Genomic DNA, 27,009 nt, shown 5'->3' on the forward strand with positions numbered 1-27,009 from the left:
ATAGACGGTAGGCGAACACGAAATGATAATTATTAATAATTTATTTTACTAATTAAATAATAATTACTTGAATTATTTTATTTGTTTTTTATTCATCAATAGCAAGAGTAATGCAATATCTTCAGTATTGAGTTAGATGCTCAATTTTTATTAAAAGTAGAGTGATCTTACATTTTCGGAAACTGAGTTAGATGCTCATCAAAATTTGCGGCCACAAACACTCCTTTCAGGCGCTCTTTTTTCGGTTACAACATTTGACGGAAGATTTTTTACTTAATTTCTCGTTGATTGAATAATTGGCAGATAAATGTGTGGTAAAAAGTGTTATCGACGCGCGTCGCTAAGTGACGAAAGAAGTGGACAGGAATAGTAATGTGATCGCGCCAATCGGTTATTTTAGTCATTTATCAATATTGAGTTAGATGCTCAATGTTTATTAAAATATGAGAGGCTTTATAATTTAGAAAACTGAGTTAGATGCTTATCAAATTTGCGATATTGAAAACACCTCTCAAGCGTTATTTTTTCGATCTCCTTAATTGGACAATTGACAAATAACTGCGGTGAACAATGAAAGTGATGTGGACACATTTGAACCGAACTGGGACGATCCAGCCAACCATTGGAAGGACGATAGGGCAATTGGATAAGAGCATTAAAGGTGATAAATAAATATTTAATTAATGATTAAGCAATTATATTACTATTACTCTACAGGTTTGCACTTTGATGATCCAGCCAACCAGTGGAGGAAAGATAAGACAATTGGAAATGAGTATAAAAGGTGATAAATAATAATTCTATTAATAATTAACCAATTATTAATTGATTTATTTTAATGATTTCAGATCCAGAACGAGATTATTTATTTGTGTTTCTCCTCCTTCAACGGCAGTGATAATTCAACATCGTTTGTTTCGGTACGCGTTAATCGTTGATTTCGGAAATGTATCTGTATTGAGTTAGATGCTCATCAAAATTTGCGATACTAAATAGTCTTCTCACGCATTGATTCTTCGATTACAACATTTGGTGAAAGACATTTTATTTATTTTCTCATTGAATGGACAGTTGAATAAGTGCGGTATTAAACAAATGTTCGTGTCGCGTCGCAAAGTGGAAAATGAAAGTAATGTGGACTCCTATAAACTAAACTGTGATCTTTTCGATTGCGTCAATCGGTTCTGATAGGTATTTATCTGTATTGAGCTAGATGTTCAATTTTTGTTAAAAGTCGAGTGATTTTACATTCTCTGAAACTGAGTTAGATGCTCTTTAAAATTTGCGAAATTAAAACTCCTCTCGCGCGTTCTCTCTTCGACCTCGTTAGTTGGACAGTGGACAAATAAGTGCGGTGTACAAGAACTGTTTTCGTCTCGCATTGTAAATTGCGAAGTGGACAATGAAAGTGATGTGGACTCCTTTGAACTGAACTGTGATGATCCAGCCAACCATTGGCCATTGGCAATTGGAAAGTGGCAATAAAGGTGATAAATAATAATTCTGTAAATAATTAAACAACTATTAATTGAATTATTCTTATAATTTCAGGTGGGTCCTGAACGAGACTAGTTAACCGGGCAACTGGCAACGCAAAGTGAGTTTTTTTATATTTTTATTTGTGATTCTCCGTAATGGTAAAAGTAATTCAACGTCGTCGGTTTCCATACGCGTTAATCGGTTATTTCAGAGATTTATTAGTTATGAGTTAGATGCTCATCAAAATTTCCGGTTTAAAAATTCTGAGGCGTTCTTTCTTCGGTTTGAACTTTTTGCGAACGGTTATTTATTTATTTTCTTGCTTATTTGGATAATTGCTAAGTAAGTGTTCTCGACTCGTGTTAAAAAGTGATGTGTGTAGTGGATAAAAAGTGAAGTGAACTAATTTCTACTAAACGGTGATGGTCTGACCATTATATAGACGGTAGGCGAACATCAATTGATAATATTAATAATTTAATTTACTAATTAAATAATAATTACTTGAATTATATTATTTGTTTTTTCTTCATCAATAGCAAGAGTAATTCAGTATCTTCAGTTTTTGTGCGCATCAATTGGATACTTTAAACATTTACTAGTAGATTGAGTTAGATGCTCAATTTTTATTAAAAGTAGAGTGATTTTACATTTTCGGAAACTGAGTTAGATGCTCATCAAAATTTGCGGCCTTAAACACTCCTTTCACGCGCTCTTTTTTCGGTTACAACATTTGACGGAAGATTTTTTACTTAATTTCTCGTTGATTGGACAATTGGCAAATAAATGCGTGGTAAAAAGTGTTATCGACGCGCGTCGCGAAATGAAGAATGAAGAGGACAGGAATAGTAATGTGATCATGTCAATCGGTTATTTTAGTCATTTATCAATATTGAGTTAGATGCTCAATGTTTATTAAAATATGAGAATATAATTATAATTTAGAAAATTGAGTTAGATGCTCATCAATTTTGCGATATTGAAAACTCCTTTCACGCGTTATTTTTTCGATCTCGTTAATTGGACAATTGACAAATAACTGCGGTGAACAATGAAAGTGATGTGGACACATTTGAACCGAACTGGGATGATTCAGCCAACCATTGGAAGGACGATAAGGCAATTGGAAAAGGGCATTAAAGGTGATAAATAATTATTTTATTAATGATTAAACAATTATATTACTATTACTCTACAGGTTTGCACTTTGATGATCCAATCAACCAGTGGAGAAAAGATAAGACAATTGGAAATAAGTATGAAAGGTAATAAATAATAATTCTATTAAAAATTAAACATTTATTAAATGTTTTATTTTAATGATTTCAGATCCAAGACGAGACTATTTATTTGTGTTTGTCCTTCATCAACGACAGTGATAATTTAACATCGTCGGTTTCGGTACGCGTTAATCGTTGATTTCGGAAATGTATCTGTATTGAGTTAGATACTCAATTTTTATTAAAAGTGGAGTGATTTTACATTTTCGGAAACTGAGTTAGATGCTCTTTAAAATTTGGGAAATTGAAAACTCCTCTCGCGCGTTGTTTCTTCGATCTCGTTAGTTGGACAGTTGACAAATAAGTGCGGTGTACAAGAACTGTTTTCGTCTCATATTGGAAATTGCGAAGTGGACAGTGAAAGTGATGTGGACTCCTTTGAACTGAACTGTGATGATCCGGTCAACCATTGGAAAGACGATAGGGCAATTGGAAAGGGGCAATAAAGGTGATAAATAATAATTCTATAAATAATTAAACAACTATTAATTGAATTATTCTTATGATTTCAGGTGGGTCCAGAACGAGACTAGTTAACCGGGCAACTGGCAACGCAAAGTGAGTTTTTTATATTTTTATTTGTGATTCTCCGTAACGGTAAAAGTAATTCAACGTCGTCGGTTTCCATACGCGTTAATCGGTTATTTCAGAGATTTATTAGTTATGAGTTAGATGCTCATCAAAATTTCCGGTTTAAAAACTCTGAGGCGTCCTTTCTTCGGTTTGAACTTTTTGCGAACGGTCATTTATTTATTTTCTTGCTTATTTGGATAATTGCTAAGTAAGTGTTCTCGACTCGCGTTAAGTGATGTGTGTAGTGGATAAAATGTGAAGTGAACTAATTTCTACTGAACACTGAGGGCCTGACCATTATATAGACGGTAGGCGAACATGAAATGATAATTATTAATAATATAATTTACCAATTAAATAATAATTACTTGAATTATATTATATGTTTTTTCTTCATCAATAGGAAGAGTAATTCAAAATCTTCAGTTTTTGTGCGCGTCATTTCTGAATATTGAGTTAGATGCTCAATTTTTATTAAAAATAGATTGATTTTACATTTTCGGAAACTGAGTTAGATGCTCATCAAAATTTGCGGTCTTAAACACTCCTTTCACGCGCTCTTTTGTCAGTTACAACATTTGACGGAAGATTTTTTACTTAATTTCTCGTTAATTGGACAATTGGCAAATAAATGCGGGGTAAAAAGTGTTATCGACGCGCGTCGCTAAGTGAATAATGAAGAGGACAGGAATAGTAATGTGATCATGTCAATCGGTTATTTTAGTCATTTATCACTAATGAGTTAGATGCTCAATGATTATTAAAATATGAGAGGCTTTATAATTTAGAAAACTGAGTTAGATGCTCATCAAATTTGCGATATTAAATACTCTTCTCACGCATTGTTTCTTCGATTACAACATTTGGTGGAAGACATTTTATTTATAATCTCATTGACTGGACAGTTGATGAATAAGTGCGGTAATAAAGAAGTGTTCGTGTCGCGTCGCAAAGTGGAAAATGTAAGTAATGTGGACTCCTATAAACTAAAATGTGATCTTTTCGATTGCGTCAATCGGTATTTTTGTCATTAATTAACAATGAGTTAGATGCTCATTGTTATTAAAATATGAAAATCTTTATAATTTTGGAAACTGAGTTAGATGCTCATCAACATTTGCGATATTGAAAACTCCTTTCACGCGTTCTTTCTTCGATCTCGTTGATTGGACAGTTGACAAATAAGTGTGGTGTACAAGACCTGTTTTCATCTCGCGCTGAAATGTTAATTGAGAAGTGGACAATGAAAGTGATGTGAACCTTTGAACTGAACTGTGATGATCCAGCCAACCATTGGAAAGACGATAAGGCAACTGGAAAAGGGCGTTAAAGGTGATAAATAATAATTCTACTAATAATTAAACAGTCACTATTTTAATTATTCTTATGATTTCAGGTGGGTCCAGAACGAGACTAGTTAACCGGGCAACTGGCAACGCAAAGTGAGTTTTTCAATATTTTCATTTGTATTTCTCCGTAACGGTAAAAGTAATACGGTTTCCGTATGTGTTAATCGGTTATTTTAGTAATTTACTGAGTTAGTTGCTCATCAAAATATGCGACTTTAAAAACTCTGAGGCGGTCCTTTCTTCGGTTTAAAGATTTTGCGAACGGTCATTTATTTATTTTCTTGCTGATTTGGACTATTGCCAAGTTAGTGTTCTCGGCTCGCGTTAAAAAGTGATGTTTGTAGTGGATAAAATGTGAAGTGAACTAATTTCTACTGAACGGTGATGGTTTAACCATTAGATAGACGGTAAGCGAACATGAAATGGTTATTATTAATAATTTAATTTACTAATTAAATAATAATTAATTTAATTATATGAGTTACTGTTTTTTCTTCATCAGTAGCAAAAGTAATTTAATATCTTCGGCTTTATGCGGGTCATTCGGATACTTTAGACATTTATCAGTATTGAGTCAGGTGCTCAATTTGTATTAAAAGGAGAGTGAATTTACATTTTCGGAATCTGAGTCAGATGCTCATCAAAATTTGCGGTTTTAAATACTCCTCACACGCGTTCTTTTCTCGATTATAACATTTGGCGGAATATATTTTATTTACTTTCTCGTTAATTGGACAATTGGCAAATAAGTGCGGGATAATGTGTGTTATCGACGCGCGTCGCAAAGTGAAAGAATGAGGTGGACAGTAATAGTAATGTGGATTCATTTGAACTGAACTATTTTCAATTGCGCCAATCTTTTATTTTAGTCATTTATCAATATTGAGTTAGATGCTCAATGTTTATTGAAATGTGTGAGGCTTTACAATTTAGGAAACTGAATTAGATGTTCATCAAAATTTGCGATATTGAAAACACCTCTCGCGCGTTCCTTCTCCGATCTCGTTAATTGGACAGTTGACAATAAGTGCGGTGTAGAACAACAGTTTTCGTTTCGCGTTGAAATGTAAATTACGAAGTGGACAATAAAAGTGATGTGAACACATTTGAACTGAACAGTGATGATCCATCCAACCATCGGAAAGACGATAAGGCAATTGGAAAAGGGCGTTAAAGGTTATAAATAATAATTCTATAAATAATTAAACAACTATTAATTGAATTATTCTTATAATTTCAGGTGGGTCCAGAACGAGACTAGTTAACAGGGCAACTGGCAACGCAAAGTGAGTTTTTCTATATATTTATTTGTTTCTCCGTAACGTAAATGTAAATCTACGTCGTCGGTTGTCGTACGCGTTAATCGTTTATTTCAGAGATTTATTAGTTATGAGCTAGAAGTTCATCAAAATTTCCGGTATTAAAAACTCTGAGGCGGTCTTTCTTCGGTTTGAACATTTTGCGAATGGTCGTTTATTTATTTTCTTGCTTATTTGGAAAATTGCTATGTAAGTGTTCTCGCTTTATAAAGTGATATGTGTTGTGGATAAAGAGTGAAGTGAACTCATTTCTACTGAACGGTGATGGTCTGACCGACCATTAGACAGACGGTAAGGAAACATGAAATGATAATAATTAGTAATTTAATTTACTAATTATATAATAATTACTTGAATTATATTAATTTTTGTTTCTTCTTCATCCATAGCAAGAGTAATTCAATATCTTCAGTTTTTGTGCGGTTCAATCGGATACTTTAGACGACATTTATCAGTATTGAGTTAGATGCTCAATTTGCACCCCTTTCACGCGTTCAATTTTCGGTTACATTTGTCGTAAAATTTTTTAAAGTGAAGAATGAAGTGGGCAGTGATAGTAATGTGGACTCATTTGAACTGAACTATGTTTTCGATCGCGCCAATCTGTTATTTTACATATTTATCTATACTGAATTAGATGCTCAATGTTTATTAAAATATGAGGGGTTTACAATTTAGGAAATTGAATTATATGTTCATCAAAATTTGCGTTATTTAAAACACCTCTCGCGCGTTCCTTCTTCGATCTCGTTATTTGGGCTGTTGACAAATAAGTGCGATTTAGAAAAACTGTTTTCGTCTCGCGTTGAAGTGTAAATTACGAAGTGGACAATGAAAGTGATGTGGACTCTTTTGAACTGAACGGTGATGATCCATCCAACCATCGGAAAGACGATAAGGCAATTGGAAAAGGGCATTAAAGGTGATAAATAATCATTTTATTAATATTAAACAATTACTAATTGAATATTTTAATGATTTCAGGTGGGTCCCGAACGAGACTAGTTAACCGGGCAACTGGCAACGCAAAGTGAGTTTTTCTATATATTTATTTCTGTTTCTCCCCAACAGTAAAAGTAATTCAACGTCGTCGGTTATCGTACGAGTTAATCGATTATTTCAGAGATTTATTATGAGTTAGATGCCCATCAAAATTTCCGGTATTGAAAACTCAGAGGCGTCCTGTCTTCGGTTTGAACTTTTTGCGAACGGTCATTTATTTATTTTCTTGCTTCTTTGGATAATTGCCAAGCAAGTCTTCTCGGCTCGTATTAAAAGGTGATGTGTATAGTGGAAAAAAAGTGAAGTGAATTCATTTGTACTGAACAGTGATGGTTTGACCAACCATTAGACAAACGGTAAGTAAATAGGAAATCAGTCATTAATTGATGAATAAAGATTACTTAAAGAAAAATTAAATTTCAGCTGGATCCAGAGGAGCATTTCGTTCTCTCTTTGTCTCTTTTATTCTGTTTTTGAATTGTATTAAATTATCATTGTATAGGATTATATGTACTCAGTGAAGATTATTATTCCTTCTTATATATGAAAATGGATGTCTATTTAGGTTTTAGTAAATTGTAATTAGTGTAGCGACGATAGGTAATTTTACTTGTACCAAATTTCAATTCGATTGTATGTTTAATATATAATTTTCCGAATAAACTATTTTATAATATTTGTTATTAGACAGCTGCTATAGTTTCTGGTTTTGTCTGTTTGAATGTTTTGTTTTGTACATAGTACTCAGTAAAATACGTAGGTGTATGTCCTCCTGGTAATTGGTTACTGGGACAGAAACTCTGTTTGAAACGAATATTTTAAAATAGTTTTGTTTTGATTTGTATTGTAATTGTACTGTATTTGTATTTTAATTGTAAATAAAAACTTGTAATAGGATTTTCAAAACTGTAGTTTACAAAAACACGGTTTTGGATTTTGTCCTATCTGATGACGCACGAAATGCAGAAACAAGTATAGGCAGAAAATAAATATATTTTTTAATAATAATAATTAGTAATTTTATTTATCACTTTTAGGTTAACTCTTTGGTCGACATGGTTAATAAAAAAGAAATATATCTAGACTAAATTTTGTAGTTTAAGTTTTTTTTTTAACTATTTCTCAGTTTTCATTAATTTTTATAGATTTTGTATTGACGTGTCAGGTTGTATTTTTCATTTATTTATGTGCTTTTGACGTTAGTTATTCCAAAATATTATTTTCTTATTAATATGTGTTTTAAATCTAAAGTTAAAGAGTGAATATATCTTATATAATTTTATTTACTTATTTGTATAACTTATATACTTATAATGTAAAAATAATGTTCTCTGTTAATATTTTTTTTTTAAATTTAAGTAATACCTTTATTAATCGATTGGTTTTATAATATTCAATTTAATGATAGTGCAAATTTAAACGTAAATAACGAACATCGTATATAAAATTTGTTTGCATTAATAGTAGTTATTGGATGGTCTCTGGTTAGCACACGGAAATTAATTTTTTTTCAAAATAAAAGAAAAATTGTTCAATATAAGTTATGATTGTTATAAAATATTTAATTCAATTCATTTTTCCATAATCTAATGAATAAATTAGAATAATAAGAATAATAGAATGTAGATACATACTTACGATGTTTTCATACATATATACTTTTCTCACTCCAATTTTTGAATTTAATATAATATAATTTAAAAGGGGTTATTATTAAATGAAACAATTGATTTTTTGGTATTTGTTTATTAATTTTTGTATAGGTACAGGTATCACAAAGATGGTGTGTAACATTTGGCATCTATACACATTAGTTAACATTAAATCTACTATAATTATAAGTATATTTAATTACATTTAAGTTAGAATTTGCCACGTACATAACGTAACGTCTGAAAGTTAGGTGCCGATTGGGGAAACGTCAATTAAAATTGCTTGTCAACGTTTTGATCAATTTTAACCTTCAGTGAAGGTACAAGGAGCAAGCAATTGCTAACAACGTTTCGGCAACCGGGCATAAATATATCGGACGATTTTTCATAATTGAGGAGTTGAAATTTCATAAATCCACATGTTACGAGCAGTACAATAATTCAAATGTGTAATATGGGGATTGAAACTCCAAATATGAAATAAATCTACCTTAAGTTTTTATAGCACCTACATTGACAAATTTATACATATACTTCTAAAATATATATTCTATAAAAACTAACGTTAGGTATAATTGTAATATACAGTTATATTAAAATGTACAAAAGTTGTAAAAATCAATTAGAGCAAGTTGTAAACGTAAACCGATAAAAAATACCTTTAGAATACGTGTCTCAAGTGTGAAAAATTCCGTAGTGTCCAAAGTAAATAAGTGTATAAATAATTGTAGCAGCTTACAGGTATACAAGTCTAATTAGTCTAATTTTTACGGGCCAGAAGATCGACATCGACTCGTCCCGCAGTCACATGAATAATTCTGGGGCAATCAAATCGTCGAATCGATCACACAAACACACTTTGTGGGACCCGAGAAGGAAAAAATTCTTAACCATAATCATTATCTTTCGGCCCTATTTACATACTCGAACGGATCGAATCCTCGGTGGCTTCGTTAAAACGTAAATTAAGCCACAGAACTTAGAAAAATTACGTTTCACAGTCGACTTACATTCTCGTTATGTAGGAGAATGTAATCAGATTTGGCTGTGGAAAGCGTCTCCTCTGAAAAATATTTCTTAGCCTTTACTTCTCGAATTTTTATTGCTACGAATATTCTTACGTTCATAAATTTGGGGACGTTCCAAAATTATTGGCTTTTATGCTGTTATTTGCTATCGATAGAGAATGGGCAAACGACTTGACCGTGAGTCAAATGTGGAGGGCCAATAATATTTGGAAGGTCGGAACATCTGTACTATGAAAACATTTATCGAGTAACATATACATTTAATAGCAGACGTAAAATTATGCAATGACGTTTTTGTGTCGTTGAATGAAATAATTCAATTTGGTTGGTCCCTGAGTAAAAATATTTTATTCATTACACTAGTTTACAGCGAAAATATAGACATTTCTTTTATGTATTTTTAGGGTAATACCAAAACCGAAACCACCAAAACCAAAATAATTGCAAATTTGTGTTTTTGAGTTTATCATTTTATTAATGCGCTGTTCAGAATAAAAGTAATAGAAATGTGAGTGAATTATGCATCCAACAGTACTTAATTCGGTATGAAAAAAATAACTGAGTTATAGCTGTTCATAATATTCTACGTAATTTTCAGCCATTTTTGCAATTTGAGTATTCTTTTTCCATTCACGTTATATAATGTAAGGGCCATTTTGAAATAACCACTTCAATTGAAATTTTAGTTAATATTGAATATTTTGATTTTCAGGAAACGAAAACTGTTTATAAATAGCAGTCATTCAATTGAAATTTCATTCAGCAATTTTTCATAGGTTTTATATCAATTGATTTTCCTTTTATTTTTTCTATCGTAACATTTTCATTTTTTATTCAGTATTCTGCAGAGTTGCAAACGATTGTAATTGAATAAACTAACGAAAAATTTAGCAATTATTTGTCAAAATGTTGAGAACGAAATTTGTAAAATTTAGGGACATAATTCCTCTACAACTGAAACTTCAAAAAAAAAAATTCAAATAAAGTGGACTGATTTAATGTAATATTCTACTGATATTTTACAAACTCTATCGTAGAAAATTTGTGAAATTATATAATTTCCTTTAATTTTTTATTTTACTACTAAAATTCTTATTTTTAATAACTAAGGATTTGTAAGTTTTAGCTGATAAATATATCTAAAATTGACAAAATTCTGGAAAAATTCAATTCTGAAAAAAAATTAAGATATTAGAAAATAATTAAATATATTTTCTTTATTGATTTAATCAATTTTTTGTATCTAAAATTTTCTAATTTCTCAATTTTATTAAATTGGAGAAAAAAAAAGAAAAGAGAATTTTTCGGAAATTTCAGAAATTAGAGTCTCTTAAGACAGGAAACTAAAAAAAAACTAAAACTAATAAAATTAAGGAATTATTCAATGTTTCTCAATTTTTGCTTAAACATGAAGAAAATTAGAAAAATTATATAATTTTAGGATAAATTTTTATCAAAATTGACGGAATAAATCAAAGATTCAACTGATATTTGTTAAATTCTACTTAAGCATAAAGAAAATGTGTAAAATTGTGAAATTATTAAATATTGGGACTAAATTTCTCTAAAATTAGAAAAATTCATGAAAAATTGTTCTATTTTTTCTCAATTTTTGCTTTAAAATGAAGAAAAATTGAAAACTTGACAATTTTAGGAAAAATTCTAATCAAAATTAACAGAAAAGTTCTAATGAAAAGTGAAGAAAATTGTAATTTAGCTACTTTCTTCTCAATTAAAAAAAAAAACTATATATTAGTTATTGGAAAAAGTACTCAAAGTAACAAAAAATTGATAAAAATAACATGTTATATTAATTTTCTACAGACTAACACGATTATTTTTCGTTTGATCGAAACTATTTACGAGATACTGTTGGATGTATAATTTACTCACCTTTCTAACGAAATATTCATCTCAATCATGTTCATCTCACCTTATTACCCTAAAAAAATAATAGAAAATTTCTATAATTAATAAGTTGACAATTGTAAACCAGTGTTATTAATGAAAATTAATTGGTTTTTAGAATTTTCAAATATCAGATGTAATATTGTTTCGTTATAATTAAATTGAATAAAGTACGTATTACATAATTTTACCTCCTGCTTTTTAAAATTAGCCTAAACTTAAATCTAACTACTAGATCTAATAGGGATTGGAGTTTTGGCTTACAATCTTTTTTGGTTTAAAGACATAATATAGCAGTCCACATCTAGTTACACTTATATTATAATATTTAAGTGTTAATGACATGTAAGTTATGATTGTCTGATAGTACCTAATACTTTTTGTTTATTTTCCATTTCCTTAATAATTAGGTCGAAAATCGATGACGAATATTAGTTACTATCAAAATGGTTAAGTACCTATTTTCTATGTGGCAGTGAAATATACAAATATCCTAAACACAAATTATGAATCAGTCTACAAGATTACGACTTACATGTAAGACACATAGTACACACACATTTATATTTCATATTCAATTGAGAGTTTTAATCAATATGTTTTGAAAATACAAACATACACGTGTATATATTTTCTAGATTTGACCATTGTTTTTAAGCTTAGGACGGCATTATTAAAAGCACAAAAAATACAAAACGATTAAAATTAATTGCACCCTTCCATTTCCATCGTTACACCCGATTAAGTACAATTTCCGGTCCGCCTCCGGAACACCGAGCCGACGCCGTAGTCAGTCACGACCGGAATTTGTGCACCTATAGTTTTTCGAATGCGATCACGTTTTCCGTTCGCACGTTCCGTCTGCGTGCGCGTGTATGTGTGTGTGGATGTGTGTCGGCAACAGCTGAGAACAGTATGTCACCGACATGAAACGCGCATTTTCGCCGGCCTCCGCCCCCGCGGACCGCAAGTTTTGTCAGCCGTTTTGGGACACCTCCCCCGGTTCCGACCTCAAACTGTCGCATTATTCTTAAGCGCGCCTTCCAGGTAAATAATGAAAATATGTCTCGGGTGGTTTATTCCACCGAATTTACCGACGGACTATAAAAATTGTTCCAAGATTTAGTGGGTATTTGGTTCTCGGTTGCTCCGGCGTATAAATTTCCGAGTACGAGTTTCGAGTCACAATTCGTGAACTGATGTACTGAATCAAATGTAATTCTTGTCAAAAATATTTATTTTTTACGTAGTCTGAGAATCCACTCAACACTCCTCTTAGTTGGTTCAAATCAAGATATCAAACATATTTTTAATTTCAACTAAGGATTTTTAAATTTTAATTGATAAATTCATCAATATTTTTCTAAATTGACTTAAATGATAAAATTAATGAAAATTACTTAAAATTCCAAGTTCAATGAAAAATTTAGTTTAATGAAAGACTCAAGTAAAATTTCATAGTCTGACCTTTTTCTTGAATTTTGTCATTTTTTTTTTTTCAGTTTTTATTAAAAAATCAGCTAAATTTTTCATTAAACTTAGTGGAATTTTAAGTAATTTTCATTAATTTTATCATTTAAGTCAATTTAGAAAAATATTAATGAATTTATCAATTAAAATTTAAAAGTCCTTAGTTGAAATTAAAGTTTAATAAAAGACTCAAGTAAAATTTTTGTTTACTTAAAGTAAGTAAGAAACAAAATTTCTCAATAAAATTTGTCAATAAAAAACTAATTGTCCCAAATTCCATTTATAATTGAAGAAATATTGAAAATTTTAGAATTTTCAAACAAACTTCCTCTAAAACCAAAAATTATAATGAAAAATTTGCTATTTTTTTCTCAATTTTAATATAAGACCTTTCACCAAAATGTATAAACTTAATTAAAAAATAAACCAATATTTTAATTAAATATGAACAAAAAAAAACTATTGCAAAACTATCTTTAGAGAGTTCTCAACAAAATTCCTCTAAATTTAACAAATTTTGTGTAGAATTCAGTTAAGATTTCCTAATTTGTTTTTTTTTTTATAAAAATGAAGAAAATTTGAATCATCAGACAAAGTTAGGACAGTCTTTTATTAAAATTGATAAATTTAATGATAAATTCAACTAATATTTCTCAAATTTTAGATAAATTTGTAAAAATTGATGAATAAGTGAATTTGAGGAAAAATTCATTAACCATTTTTTAGTTTTAAAATTGAAGATAATTGGAAAAATTGGAAATTTCGAAACAAAATTATATAAAAATTTTAGAAAATTTATTGAAGAATTTATTTTTCAAATTCTACTAAAAATAACTAAAGAGTAGAAGATAAAGATAGTTGAAATTTTGAATAATCAGACGAAGTTAGGACAGTCTTTTATTACAACTGACAAGTTTATTGAAAAATTCAACTAATATTTCTCAGATTCTACTAAAATATAAAAAAATAATTATAAAAAATAATTAGAGAATTTTGAAACAGAATTCCAAAAAAATTGTATTTCTAAATTTTTCCAGTTTGGAAAATTGGAGTATTTTAGAACAACTATTTTTTTTATCATAAAACTGATCTCAAGAAATATAAATAGATTAATACTTTTTGACAAACTAATTGCTAAGTTATACAACTGTAGTTAAATTTAGTAGACAAAACTTATAAAACTTTCTAATTGCGATCCGTCTATGTAACATCACAAAGTTAATTAAAATTGGATTTTATGCCATGAATAAAATACAAATTATTATGGATGTTCTCTATTTCGACGAAATATTTATCAATAATCCACTCTGACCCTCTACAGACTCAGCAACTCTAGGCGATTTTAGTACTAAGCAAAACGTTATCCTTTTTGAGACCTTCGCCTGTCAGCTGGTTAATAAAACTCGCTATAAAAGCTCGTCATGTACTAAATCCATTGCCCTCCTTCAACTAATTTAATTTGATCAACAAACTAATTTCAATTTATAACCGTAACATCGAACGTAATTTAATTAATGCACAATATGTAGACGTTTAACGTTCTTCACATAAAAGGTATCTTATCATATGTGCTAAACAAATTGAAACTTTCCATCTAACTAGATGTGTGTAGAACTTCGCTTTGACATTATTCGTATATACTTGTGTTAATTGAATTGAAAGGGTTAACACTCGACTGCAACACTTTAAGGGACTTCTGATAATTTATTTTAAATAAATTAAATTCAACTCATGAATCAAAGTACTCGACAAAAATTTACTCTTTTTCATTCATTAAAAACGCTAGTCGTGTACTAACTTCATTGGCTTCCTTGTCGTAATGTAATTCCATCAATAAACTAATTTCAATTTGTAACCGAAACATTGAACGTGATTTAATTATGGAACAATATGGAGATGTTAAACGTTCTTCATGTAAGACATCCTATTATATACATTTACTGGCTAATCAAATTGAAACTTGCCATCAAAACTTATTAAACTAACTGTGTACTGAACTTCGCAAGTTCAATTACTTTAAGGGAAACTATTACTTCGACAATATTCGATATATATTTGTGCTAATCGAATTGCGAGCGTGAACACTCGTATACCGCAAATTATTGAACTTCTGGTAATATATTTTGAATGTATCAAATCAAAATACTGAGTTAAAGTACTCGAACAAAATTAATTCCAAGGCTTAAATCAATTTATATAAATTCTAAAACATGGCTAAATTAATTTAGCAATTTAATAACGATTCTCTCCTACATCTCGCATTTATTGTTTCTTTAACTATCATATATGTCCTGTATAGCAATAAACGGAGATATGGAAAACCATTAAATTCTTTATTTGAAAAGCTTTAGTCTGTTTTCGTCTCATCTAAGGATTAGATGCTAAAATCAATGAAAAGTATCGTTTCGAATAGGTTTAAAGTCAAAATCATTTAATAGAACGTGACTGGCCAAAGATCGTGAGGTCTCAGAGTCAAATTTTTGAAATGTTTCATTTTATATTAATATAATAATGTCCATATATTTTTAATTAAATATAAAGTTTATGTAAGTTTATGTTTATGAAATTTTGGTGAATGCACATTCAACCACTTGGTCATTTTGAAAGTTTCAAGTGTATGGTATAGCTGGAATAGTATGACTCCGAATTGTTGAAGAAGGAAGTGTTCAATGATTAGAAGGTAAAGAAAACTCATGACCAGTGGGTCAAATTTTGTTAACTACGAGAAGTGTAAAAGTTGACACTCCCTACGAATATTATGGCATGGGACACTGTATGGCTTCATACATCATGGGGATTCATGAGTTATAAATCATAATTACATGAATTTGTAAGTATAAATATAAATTGTAAGAAAAAATTCAATATTATTTAAATTTCAAGTCTATGGTATATCTAAGATGGCATCTGTAAAAGTGTTCTGCGACCAGGCAGTAAAGAGAAATCAATGACCAAAGGTTTGTTCAAATTTTGGTGAATGCGCAAATTGGGAAAGTTCAAGTTGGTGTCCCTCCCTATTAAAATTATGGCGTGGAACTGCATGACTACTGATAGAGTAGAACAATTATACATTTGTGAAAGATGAATGAAAGTTTTAAATAATAATATACACAATTTTTTTAAATAAGAACTGTAAGGTAAAAATTCAGAATTTTTTTAAATTTCAGGTTTATAATATACCTGGGACGGCATATGTAAGAATCGGAATTGTTGGACAAGGAAATTTTCAGTGACCAGAATGTAAAGAGAAGTCAGTGACCAGGGGGTTGTTTAAATATTGGTGAATGCGCAACTGTGAAATTAACGTTCCTTTGACACCAACTCCCTGTTAAAATTATGGCATGGAATTGTATGACTGCTGATGGAGTAAATCAATTATACATTTGTTAAAGATGGATGAAAGTTTCAAATAATAATATACATAAATTTGTAAGTTTAAATAATAATTGTAAGGTGAAATTCAATATTTTTTTTAAATTTTAAGTTTATGGTATATCTAGGATGGCATATGTAAAATTCCGAATTGTTGAACAAGGAAATGTTCGAATTGTAAGAGGGTAAAGAGAAGACAATGACCAGAGGGTTGTTCAAATTTTGGTGAATGCGACAACTGTGAAATTAATGTCCCTTTGACACCAACTCCCTGTTAAAATTATGGCATGGAATTGCATAACTGCTGCTCAAATTTGTTAGTATAAATAAGACTTGTAAAGTGATGTTCAGTAATTCTTTTAAAATTTTAAGTCTGTGGTATACCTGCGATGACACATGTAAGAATTCGAATTGTTGTACAAAGAAGTGTTCAGTCACCAGAGGGTAAAGGGAAGTCAATGACCAGAGGGTTGTTCAAATTTTGGTGAATGCGTAAATGGTGAAAGTCCCTTTGACACCGACTCCCTGTTAAAATTATGGCATGGACCTGCATGACTGCTGATGGAGTAGGTCAATTATAGGAGTGGAGTAGGTCGTTAAAGATGGATGAAAGTTTTAAGAATTTAAGAAGTTTAAATAAGAATTGTAAGATAAAAATACAGTATTTTTTTTAATTTCAAATGTATGGTATACCTGGGTAAGAATCCGAAGTGTTGGACAATGATATGTTCAGTGACCAGAAGGTAAAGAGAAGTCAATGACCAGAGGGTTGTTTAATTATTGGTGAATACGCCAATTGTCAAAGTTCATCCCTTTAACGCCAACTCTCTATTAAAATTATGACAAAACTGAATGGCTGCTGATGGATTAGGTCAATTATACATTTATTAAAGATTGATGAAAGTTTTAAATAATAATATACACAAATTTGTAAGTATAAATAAGAATTGTAAGGTGAAATTCAGTATTTTTTTTTTTAATTTTAAGTCTATGGTTTACCTGGGATGGCACATGTACGAATTCGAATTGTTGTACAAAGAAGTGTTCAATGACCAGAAGAAGAGATGTTAACGAGTCCTTGCAATTTTGGTGAATGCGCTTTCGGCCAACTGCCAATTAATGCTAGTGGAAATACAGATCTTTTGAAATTAATCTCATTTAGAAACTTATTTATTATTAACAAAAAATATATTTTATAACGTGAATAAATTTTGTTACTGTGGAATTCTTGTTAATATTAAAAAACTTGACATTGTAGAGCTTAAGAAATTTTAAATTCCTTTAGTGTTAAGCAAAACGTCATCTTTTTTGAAACTTTCGCTTGTCAGTTAGTTAATAAAACTCCCTATAAAAGCTTGTATTGTACTAAATTCATTGCTGTCCGTAATGTAATTTAATTTCATCAATAAACTAATTCCAATTTATAAACGTAACACCAAGGGTTATTTAATTAAGGAACAATATGTAGATGTTAACCGTCCCTCATACAACTTGACATCAAAATTAACTGAAGTAGGTAAATGAAAATATATCACAAATGGTTTATTCCACTTAATTTAACAGCCGGACCATGAATATTGTGGAGTTTCACGCACTTTCCACCGTTGTTCGATAAATTTCACTTTTTATTTTTACCCAATAAAACGTTCCACCAACTTAAATATCAACTTCCATGATTTAATTATAGTAGTCCGCATTCGCTTATACGGATCATCAATATCTGTGAATCTTCACCTGTTAAAAGTTGTTAATTAATGCCAGCATCATAAACCGAACACGCAACCCCTTGAGGTTTTCCGCACAAATAAATACGGCATGCACGTTTCGACTAATTAAATCTAATTAAGAGTGATTTTCGAGGGTTGCGTCCCCGGACATCGGTGCGAAGGGGCGCCGGAATTCAACTGCTAACGGTAGTTTTTGAAAGCGTTTTCGGTTCACGCTTGTTCGTGTGTCCGCGACAGCCGGGACGACGAAGATGTGTCACCGACACATTACGCCCATTCCTCTCATCCACCCCCGAAGGATCATGTTTTCATCAGCCGTTTTGCCTAACGCCCACTGCCAAACTGTCACATTACTCTCGAGCACTGGGAATATGACATTTTTCGGTTGGATGAATTGCGATTAGTTTATAGTCTGTTGTTTTTATTATAATTTAGTTTGGGCATGATTTACAGATTAACCAAAATTATGAATAAAATATAAGTTTTTATGGATGCTTTCAATTTCTACGAAATATTTATCAATAATCCCGTTTGACCCTCGACAGACTCAGCAATTCTAGATGCTTTTAGTATTAAAAAAAAGTGTTATCCTTTCTGAGACCTTCCTCTGTTAGCTGGTTAGTAAAATTTACTATAAAGGCTTCTCTTACTCTCCTTCGTGATATTTAATTTCATCAATTTTAATTTATATCCGAAGTATGCAACATTATTTAATTAAGGAACAATATGTAATGTTAAACGTTCTTCATATAAAGTATCTTATCATATACATTTACACGTTAATGAAATAGCAACATGCTATCAAAACTTATTAAACAAACTGTGTAAATAACTTTACTTGTTTGTTCAAAATTTTTAAGGCAAACAACTTATGAATTTCATAAATTTTATAAATTATTACAAACCCCATTTATAAAATTGTATATTAACTAATAAGATTTTACACCTTAAAGGATAAATAAATCTTTATGGATTCCTTAACTTTCCACCAAATATTTAGCACTAAATCACTTCGACCATGCACAATCTATAAATTCTAAATGCTTTTAGTATTAAACAAAACAATACCCTTTTTGAGAATTCTCCTTCATTTAATTTATTTGTTTCAATAACTGATTTTAATTATTAATCGAACTGTGGAATATTAATTAAATACCAATAAATAGATGGCCTTCATATAAGGTATTTTATTATATAAATTTACACGTAAATCAAATTGAAATATGACATCGAAACTTATTAAACTAACAGTTTACATAACTTCCTGGGTTCAATTAATTTAATTGAAACTATCACTTCGACATTATTCGATATATTCTTGTGTTAACCTAATTCTGAGTCTGAACACTCGACTGGCACACACTGTGGGTTTTCCGAAAATTGATTTTAAACATATTGAATTCATTTTGTGAGATAAAACACTCGATCCAAATTAATTCTGGTCCAAAACACACATGGATGTTTATGGAAGAACTTAATAAAAGATATCTCATAGATCTCACGATTTAAATTTATTTAGCCCTCTTGACATTGAATTTATGAGACAAACAACTTATGAATTTCAAAAAGCTTCTAAATAAAATACGTATAACTTGTTTTAAATTCCATTTAGAAAATTGTCAATTAACTAAAATTAGATTTTACACCTTAAAGAAAGTATAAATCTTTATGGATGCTTTCTATTTCTACGAGATATTTATCACTAATTTGGTTTGACCCCGTGCAGACTAAGCAATTCTGGATGCTTTTAGTATAAAGCAAAACGTTATCCTTTTTGAGACCTTCATCTGTCAGCTTATTAATAAAATTAGGTATAAATGTCTTGAACTAAACCCATTGACATCCTTCATTTAATTTATTTGCATCAATGAACTAATTTCAGTTAATAACCGGAACAATATGTAAAGGTTAAACGTTCTTCATGTAAGGTATCTTATCATATCCATTTGAACGTTAATCAAACTGAAACATGCCATCACAACCTATTAAACTAACTGTGTACAGAACTTTGTAGGTTCAATTACTTTAAGTGAAACTATCACTTCGACATTATTCGATATATACTTGTGCTAATCTAATTCTGAGTCTGAACACTCGACTACCTCACTTTGTGGGACTTCCAAAAATTGATTTTAAACGTATTAAATCCAATTCGTAAGGTAAAACAATCGATCAAAATCAATTCCGGTCAAACACACACAATATTTTATTGTAGTTCGGGTAATCCTGAGCTTAAATGAATTTATATAAATGTGAAATGTTAATAATTTAATTACGTAGACTATATATTAAATGGAAGGTTGAAGAAGGACCTAATAAATGATATCTCATATTATTAAAACTTGAATGTATTTATAGCCTTTCTGACGGGATAAGTGCCAAATTATATCTCTGTATTCAAAATTAAATATTTTATCTTAAAGAACGTATAAATCTTTATGGATGAAGTCTATTTCCACAAAATATTTATCACTAATCCAGTTTCACCTCGTACAGACTGAGCAATTCTAGATGCTTATTGTATTAAGCAAAACATTATCCTTTTTAAGACTTTCGTCTGACAGCTGATTACTAAAATTTTGTATAAACCTCTTGGACTAAACCCATTTCTATCCTTCATTTAATTTGGTTACATGAATAAACTAATTTCGATTAATAATTAATACTAACATTGAAGGTGATTTAATTAAGGAACAATACGAGCATGTAGATGTTAAACGTCCTTCATATAAGATATCTTATCATTATCATCATACATTTACACGTTAATCAAACTGAAACTTGCTATCAAAACTGTGTACAGAACTTCCCTAGTTCAATTACTTTAAGTGAAACTATTACTTGGATATTATTCGACATATAGATACTTGTGCTAATCGAATTGTGAGCGCGAACACTCGTCTGCCACTCTTTATGAGACTTCTGGAAATTTATTTTAAATATATTCCAATCCGCGAGACAAAATAATCAATTACTTTAAAACGAACAATACCTACATTTGAGTTGGTCCTAAGCTTGAAACAATTTGTTTAAGTTCTAAAACATGTGAAACACCAATATTATAATTCTCTAGACGATATTTTAAATGTGCAGTAGTAAAAATAAACGATTTGAAATGGGTAACTGTGCTTTTTGAATTAATCATAAAGTTGGATTTCAACAACAGCGAGAAAATAAATAGATTATTATGGAAGAACGTAATAATTGATATCTCATAGATTTTTAGTTTTAATTATATTTAGACCTCTGACCAACGCCATGCATCAAATTGTACGACTGTAGTCAAAATTTATGAGGCAATCGACCTCACATACCATCTGAATACAGTTCGTACAAAAAGCATCGAAACACCATACCATCGTCCAGTCGTGTCCGAGTTCCGCTCGTTTAGAAGCTGAAATCCCCGAAAGCGCTCCAGTCCATCTCGTCGTAGCCGCCCAAACTGTAATCCTCTGCGGAGTGACAGTAGATGGCGGAGCTGATGGCGGCCTCGTGTGCGCATGCGGTCTGCGCAGCCCATGCGGCCTGGCCCCACCCCCAGCCATGTCCCCAGTCGATCACAACGCCGCTCAGTACCGTGTGGTCGTTCTCGTAAGCCTGAAACCAGAAACAAATCCGTTTTCTAAAATGCTGACTCGCAATGTGTCCCACAATTCCGGAATAATTTACGATACGTTTGGTTTTTTTTGGGGGGTTATCCGGCGGAGTCGTAAAGAATGTGAAATGTCGGCTCTCACAACAGATTTAATTCGAATCGATGGCGGTCCGGGCCGGACCGGTGCGTGGCCCTACAATGTGGCACATCGTTTCCGAACGGTTCACACAATCGTAACTTTGCAGACTGTTCCATTCGTTTTAATCTCGCTTTGTCGAAAGAAATGCTACACATTCGCAATTGTGTGAGATGTCCGAAGGGTTTTTCACAATAAAATGCATATTGCTGAGTTGAAAGATGTTGTTTATATTAAGAAGATTAATATTTTACTAGCATTTAAAATATTTAATATTAAATATTATTAGCAGTTTGAAAATTTAATACAAGCAACGTTTTAGTTTTATTTTAGTTTTAAATAGGTCTTAAATTTATAATAGGCATTCTTAACATTTTATATTGTTTATTGTCACATCTTTATTTTATTAAAAAAAATATAGTGAAAAAATCAAAATAAATATTAAAAATAAATATATATAAATTTTAAATTGGTACTCTATAAATTATTATGCTTTTTAATATTCAAATTATTTATAGTAAAATATACGTGATGTTCCACTGAAAATAACAAAGTTATTGATGTATTAAGATGCATAAAATTAAACGGAAATAACGAACCCTATATAAAATTTGGGAGTATGCGTGAATTTATACAGTACAAAAAGAGTTTTATCCATCTGAATCCTGAAAGAGACATCATGTGCAATAGAGACAGTAAGTCTCCCACTATGGGACAGATTTCTACTGTCTCTGTCATGCATGATGTCTTTCTCTAAATTCAGTAGAAACGCTTTTTCTACTGTATGTGAAATTTAAAGAATTACATTGTACAGGAACTGGAAACGAAATTTTGATCAAAATAAATCAGAAAAGTCCAGTTATAATTGCTGTAAATATTTCAATTCAATACCTTTTTTCGTTTCCCGATGAATAGGTTAAGTAAATCACCCTGTATGAGGAAAGACTATGAAATTAAACTGGAATTTAACTCTTATTAGTCGGATATTTTTAAATAAATACAATATGTGTAGACAAATTTATTAATATATAAAATACAGACTCATTTAAATGTAGGATCGAATCAACTGAAAAAGATTAATCAACAAATTCCTGAACAATATTGCTGCATTCGTCCAATTTTACTGAATTGTTCTTGTACATGATGGAGCTTCTTGAACAAATCCCGGAACGTATCCCTTTTACGCAGCCTGCGGTCTTATGCTGCATGAGAATCGCATCAAACAATACAGAAACATTGGTGTGCTTCTCCAGGATCAATCAGTTAACCGTTATATAGTTTAATTAACCATGTAGACTTAGGATAATCGAGAAAGTCTGGAGCGACGGCCAACTTCTGCACTACATCCCTGCTGCTGTCCATGTCCACCGAATTATCATTGAACATGAGGCAATCCGGGAACGCCTCCCACTTACACAGCTCATCGAACTGTACGAGAGCTGTATCGAACAACGCCGGCATGAATCCGTTAAGTATTTGTCTACATCTTATAAACAACAAAAATTATTTTATCGGGATTCTTTGGGAGACTCGGGCATCTCGAGAAAGTCTTCCCTGGTTGCTGCGGTATACTCGTCGATCAAGTCTTGCACGACGTTCCTGCTGTCATCAAGTTGGACCATACCGTCCTGGAACAGGTCGTACTTCTTGAACTGATCGAGGAACGCCTCCTTTTTGCGCAGCTTGTCGAACTGGACGACGGCAGTGTTGAACAGCGAAGATATGCCGGTGTGGTTGGCCAGCATCAAGCCGGAGATCTTGCATTGAGCGTCGACGAACGGTGATCTTCTGCTCAAAGCTACTTGGAGGCTGCTGGGTTGCCACGGTACGAAACGGGCCAGTTCGCGGTCGTGGATTCTTTGTAGGCTGTTACGAATTTCTGTTCCGTCTACGTCTCCTTGGATTATGTTCAGAATGGAAATGTAGCAGTGTGGGGTCTTCCGTCCTTGCGGGGTCGAGACCATCGTGTTCTTGGATTGTAATAGGCGACGCATGACGTCCATGACTGTGGTTTTACGGATTTCCGGGTCTTCCGTGTCGGTGTAGAGGGGAGTGTAGCCTGTCATGAAGAAGTGCAACCTAGGCAAGGGTATTAAAGGGGCGAGAAGCTCCAACAAGTCGTTGTACATATACGATGGATATCTCAGGGTCGCAGTCGATACGGACATAATGGTACTTACTAAGTTGTTTATGTGGCTGAAGTTTGGATTTGCTATTTTTAGCTTTTCGGCTGCGATTTTGTTCAGAGCTGTATTGTCCAAGACAATAACAGAATCCACAATCTCCGTCAGCCTCCTCAACGTCAATATTGAGTTGTATGGTTGAACAATAACGTCGCTGATCTCGTCGATGTTTGGAAAAACGCTGTAGGTCTGCGTCATCTTTTTCGGGTACCTGTCTTCTAAATTTTCGATGATGTAAGAGCCCATACCCGAGCCCGTACCTCCGGCGATGGAGTGACACACCAAGAAGGCTTCAAGACAGTCACTGTTTTCTGCTTCCCTGTCAATTATGTCAAATATTTCGTCGCAATACTTCCTGCCTTTGGTGTAACCGGTCGCCCAGTTGTTGCCTGCTCCGCCGCCGGTTTTGTTCAGAAAAATGTTCTCAGCATTGTACAGCTTCGAGTACGCCGACGAGGCGATGCTGTTGATGACCCTCGGCTCTAAGTCCATGAGCACCGCCCGGGGCACGTAGTGAAAGTCGTCGGCTTGGTAGAAGAACACGTCCTTCCGATCGGGAATCGGATACGATTCGGCGCATTCTCTCAGGATACCTTCCGGATTGATGGCGTGCTCCTCGCACAAACGCTTCCAGAACTCGAAACCGATCTGGTTGCCGCACTGGCCGAGTTGTAGCGTTATCAGTTCGCCCGGCATTTCTCTCCGCTTAATTGAACTTGACCGATCGGCGACGGATGAAATTTGGAAATGGCGTACGATCAACGAACGGTCACCAAGTAAACTAAAACAATTGACAGCGCGCCTCATCTAATGACCGACTGAGTCTACCAACTAACTGTTTATTGTTTTGTGATTGACATCTATTATTCTAATTTCGCACTATTTCGCATATATAGTATTCAGCAAAAGGAAAAAATTGTCTAATGTTCCATTAAAATTTGACCACAATTAATTAATAAAATAAAAATGTAAAACACATTTTAAGAAATTTTATTTTGTTTTTTTTTTATTTATTGTTAAAGAAAACAACAAATAATTGGTGGAACTATGCAGTAAAATATTGATTTATTCTAAACATTTGAAATGAAGTCTGGTCCAAATTCGGTAGCCAATTAAATTATGCACGTTTGAATAAATAATAATTAGAAAAATCTCTAAAATCAATAATGCCCACAACTCTCCAGAGTAAGAATGTTATTTGTCGAAAAATATTGTCTAACGAAATTGAAACAGCATAAAAACTCCCGGCAAAATTGTTATTCGTTGAAAAAATCGTCTAAAGAAATAGAAACAACATATTTTAGTTCCATCAAAATCATGATTGACCAATAGATTTGAAGTTGAATAGGCCACAAGAAATATTCAATTAAAAGTGGCCTTCCTACTGGATCAAAGTTGTAAAACAATTAAAACCATTCCAGCGCAACACATTGACACACACAGATACCAATTATATTCATCTTCTTCAACCTAATTGATACGGGGTAAATGTAAATGGTGATACCCACTTGGTTGTGGTTAGAGTTGTTTTTGTTGTTATAAGAGGCGCTGGTCGGGACGTTGGACCCTGCCGGGGATGGCTGTTGCTGTCTGGCACAGGTGTCGTTCCTCATGCCGTTTCCGTTGCCGTTACCGACGCCAGTGCCCATTTTCACGCACCCATTCGCCATCGACACCCTCGCTGAAATAAACAAAATCAAAAGTTTAGTCCTTCCGCAACGTACAATCGAATGGATTCGTCGAACAAATTTTTATGTACTAATTATGTTGAAAGCTTTCTTGCGTCCTCCCGAGAAATGTACCGACCGCTGTTTTAATCGGGTTCCATTCCTTTTATTAAAATTGTCAGTTTCGGCACACGGCATTATAAATTCGATGCACGTATGAATAAATAAAGCGATTATTAAATATTGATTTTGCCGATATTGAAGTGAAGGCAATTGAAACAAAATGTATGAGGAAAGTTTATCTTGTAATGATCGAATGGTAACTTAGAAAAATATTCTGATAAGCCACAGTGGAATTCCTTTTCGTATTATCTCTCAATAAAATGTATTTGAATAGATCAGATTGAAATGATGTTCGGGGACATCAAACGGATTTCAATATTTTCCGCTGCTTTAAACAACTGGAGATGTCATGTTAAAAATGTAATATACATTTATTGTATTATTTTTTATTTTATATTACAATATTACATGCATAGATTCATTTGAAGTCAGATTTATTAACAATATTTTAATATTTTTCTCTGATTTTAATCAACATGTCAAGTTGTAATATTTTTTAATACCCAGATTTACTAGTTAAACTTATAAAGAAGTTTTTATTTTTCAATATTTTGTTTTATCCTCGCAATCAGAAAAGAAAATGTTTTCTTTATTATGGATTAAGTATTACATTATTTTCTCAAAAGCGTTTATATTTTATATATAAATTGTGTATTTTTAATTTTTCTGTGTTCAGCTTCAAATCCGAAACACTAAAGAAACGACCTCATTTTGCTAATAATTGTGGGAGTAACAAATGATATTTTAGTTTTAATATTTCAAATAATAATAACATATTTAATAATTGAGTATCCAATATTTTCATCAAATTCGTCCCTTTCAACTTTCTTCAATATATGTTATTAATGACCTTAAAATGATGTAAAAATTCACATTTTAGAAGCTGGCATTTTTAATTTTAAAAATTCATATTAAGAAAATAAAAAATAAGACAGAATAGTCAGAATATTATAATAAAATGCTGCCAACCATCGGTTTGAAGCTTGATTATCTGGGATATTCAAGATCCAATACGTGGAATATTCTAATACAGCAATAAAATTATGGAATTTATATTTTATTATATCGTACATACTCTCCTATATTTTACAGGTTTTCATTTGTGTTTGCACATATTGTCTCGTGTGCCCCAATTTTCCTAGCAAA

The 27,009-nt window shown here is 31.8% G+C and overlaps 1 protein-coding gene and 1 long non-coding RNA gene across 2 annotated transcripts; one reads left to right on the forward strand and one right to left on the reverse strand.

Moving 5' to 3' along the window:
* Window positions 1-2,555: 2,555 nt before the first annotated feature.
* Window positions 2,556-2,827, forward strand: LOC109609648 (uncharacterized). The gene is made up of 3 exons (XR_002192394.2): window positions 2,556-2,621; window positions 2,678-2,744; window positions 2,809-2,827. It is a non-coding gene; the product is annotated as an uncharacterized LOC109609648 (long non-coding RNA).
* A 20,066-nt stretch (window positions 2,828-22,893) lies between these two features.
* LOC109609637 (tubulin gamma-2 chain-like) lies at window positions 22,894-24,914 on the reverse strand. Its single transcript, XM_049961470.1, has one exon. The coding sequence runs from the start codon at window positions 24,878-24,880 to the stop codon at window positions 23,399-23,401; it is 1,482 nt and encodes a 493-aa protein (XP_049817427.1). The 5' UTR covers window positions 24,881-24,914; the 3' UTR covers window positions 22,894-23,398.
* Between the last annotated feature and the right edge of the window lie 2,095 nt (window positions 24,915-27,009).

Source organism: Aethina tumida, chromosome 1 (assembly GCF_024364675.1).
Source record: "Aethina tumida isolate Nest 87 chromosome 1, icAetTumi1.1, whole genome shotgun sequence".
Lineage (NCBI taxonomy): Eukaryota > Metazoa > Arthropoda > Insecta > Coleoptera > Nitidulidae > Aethina > Aethina tumida.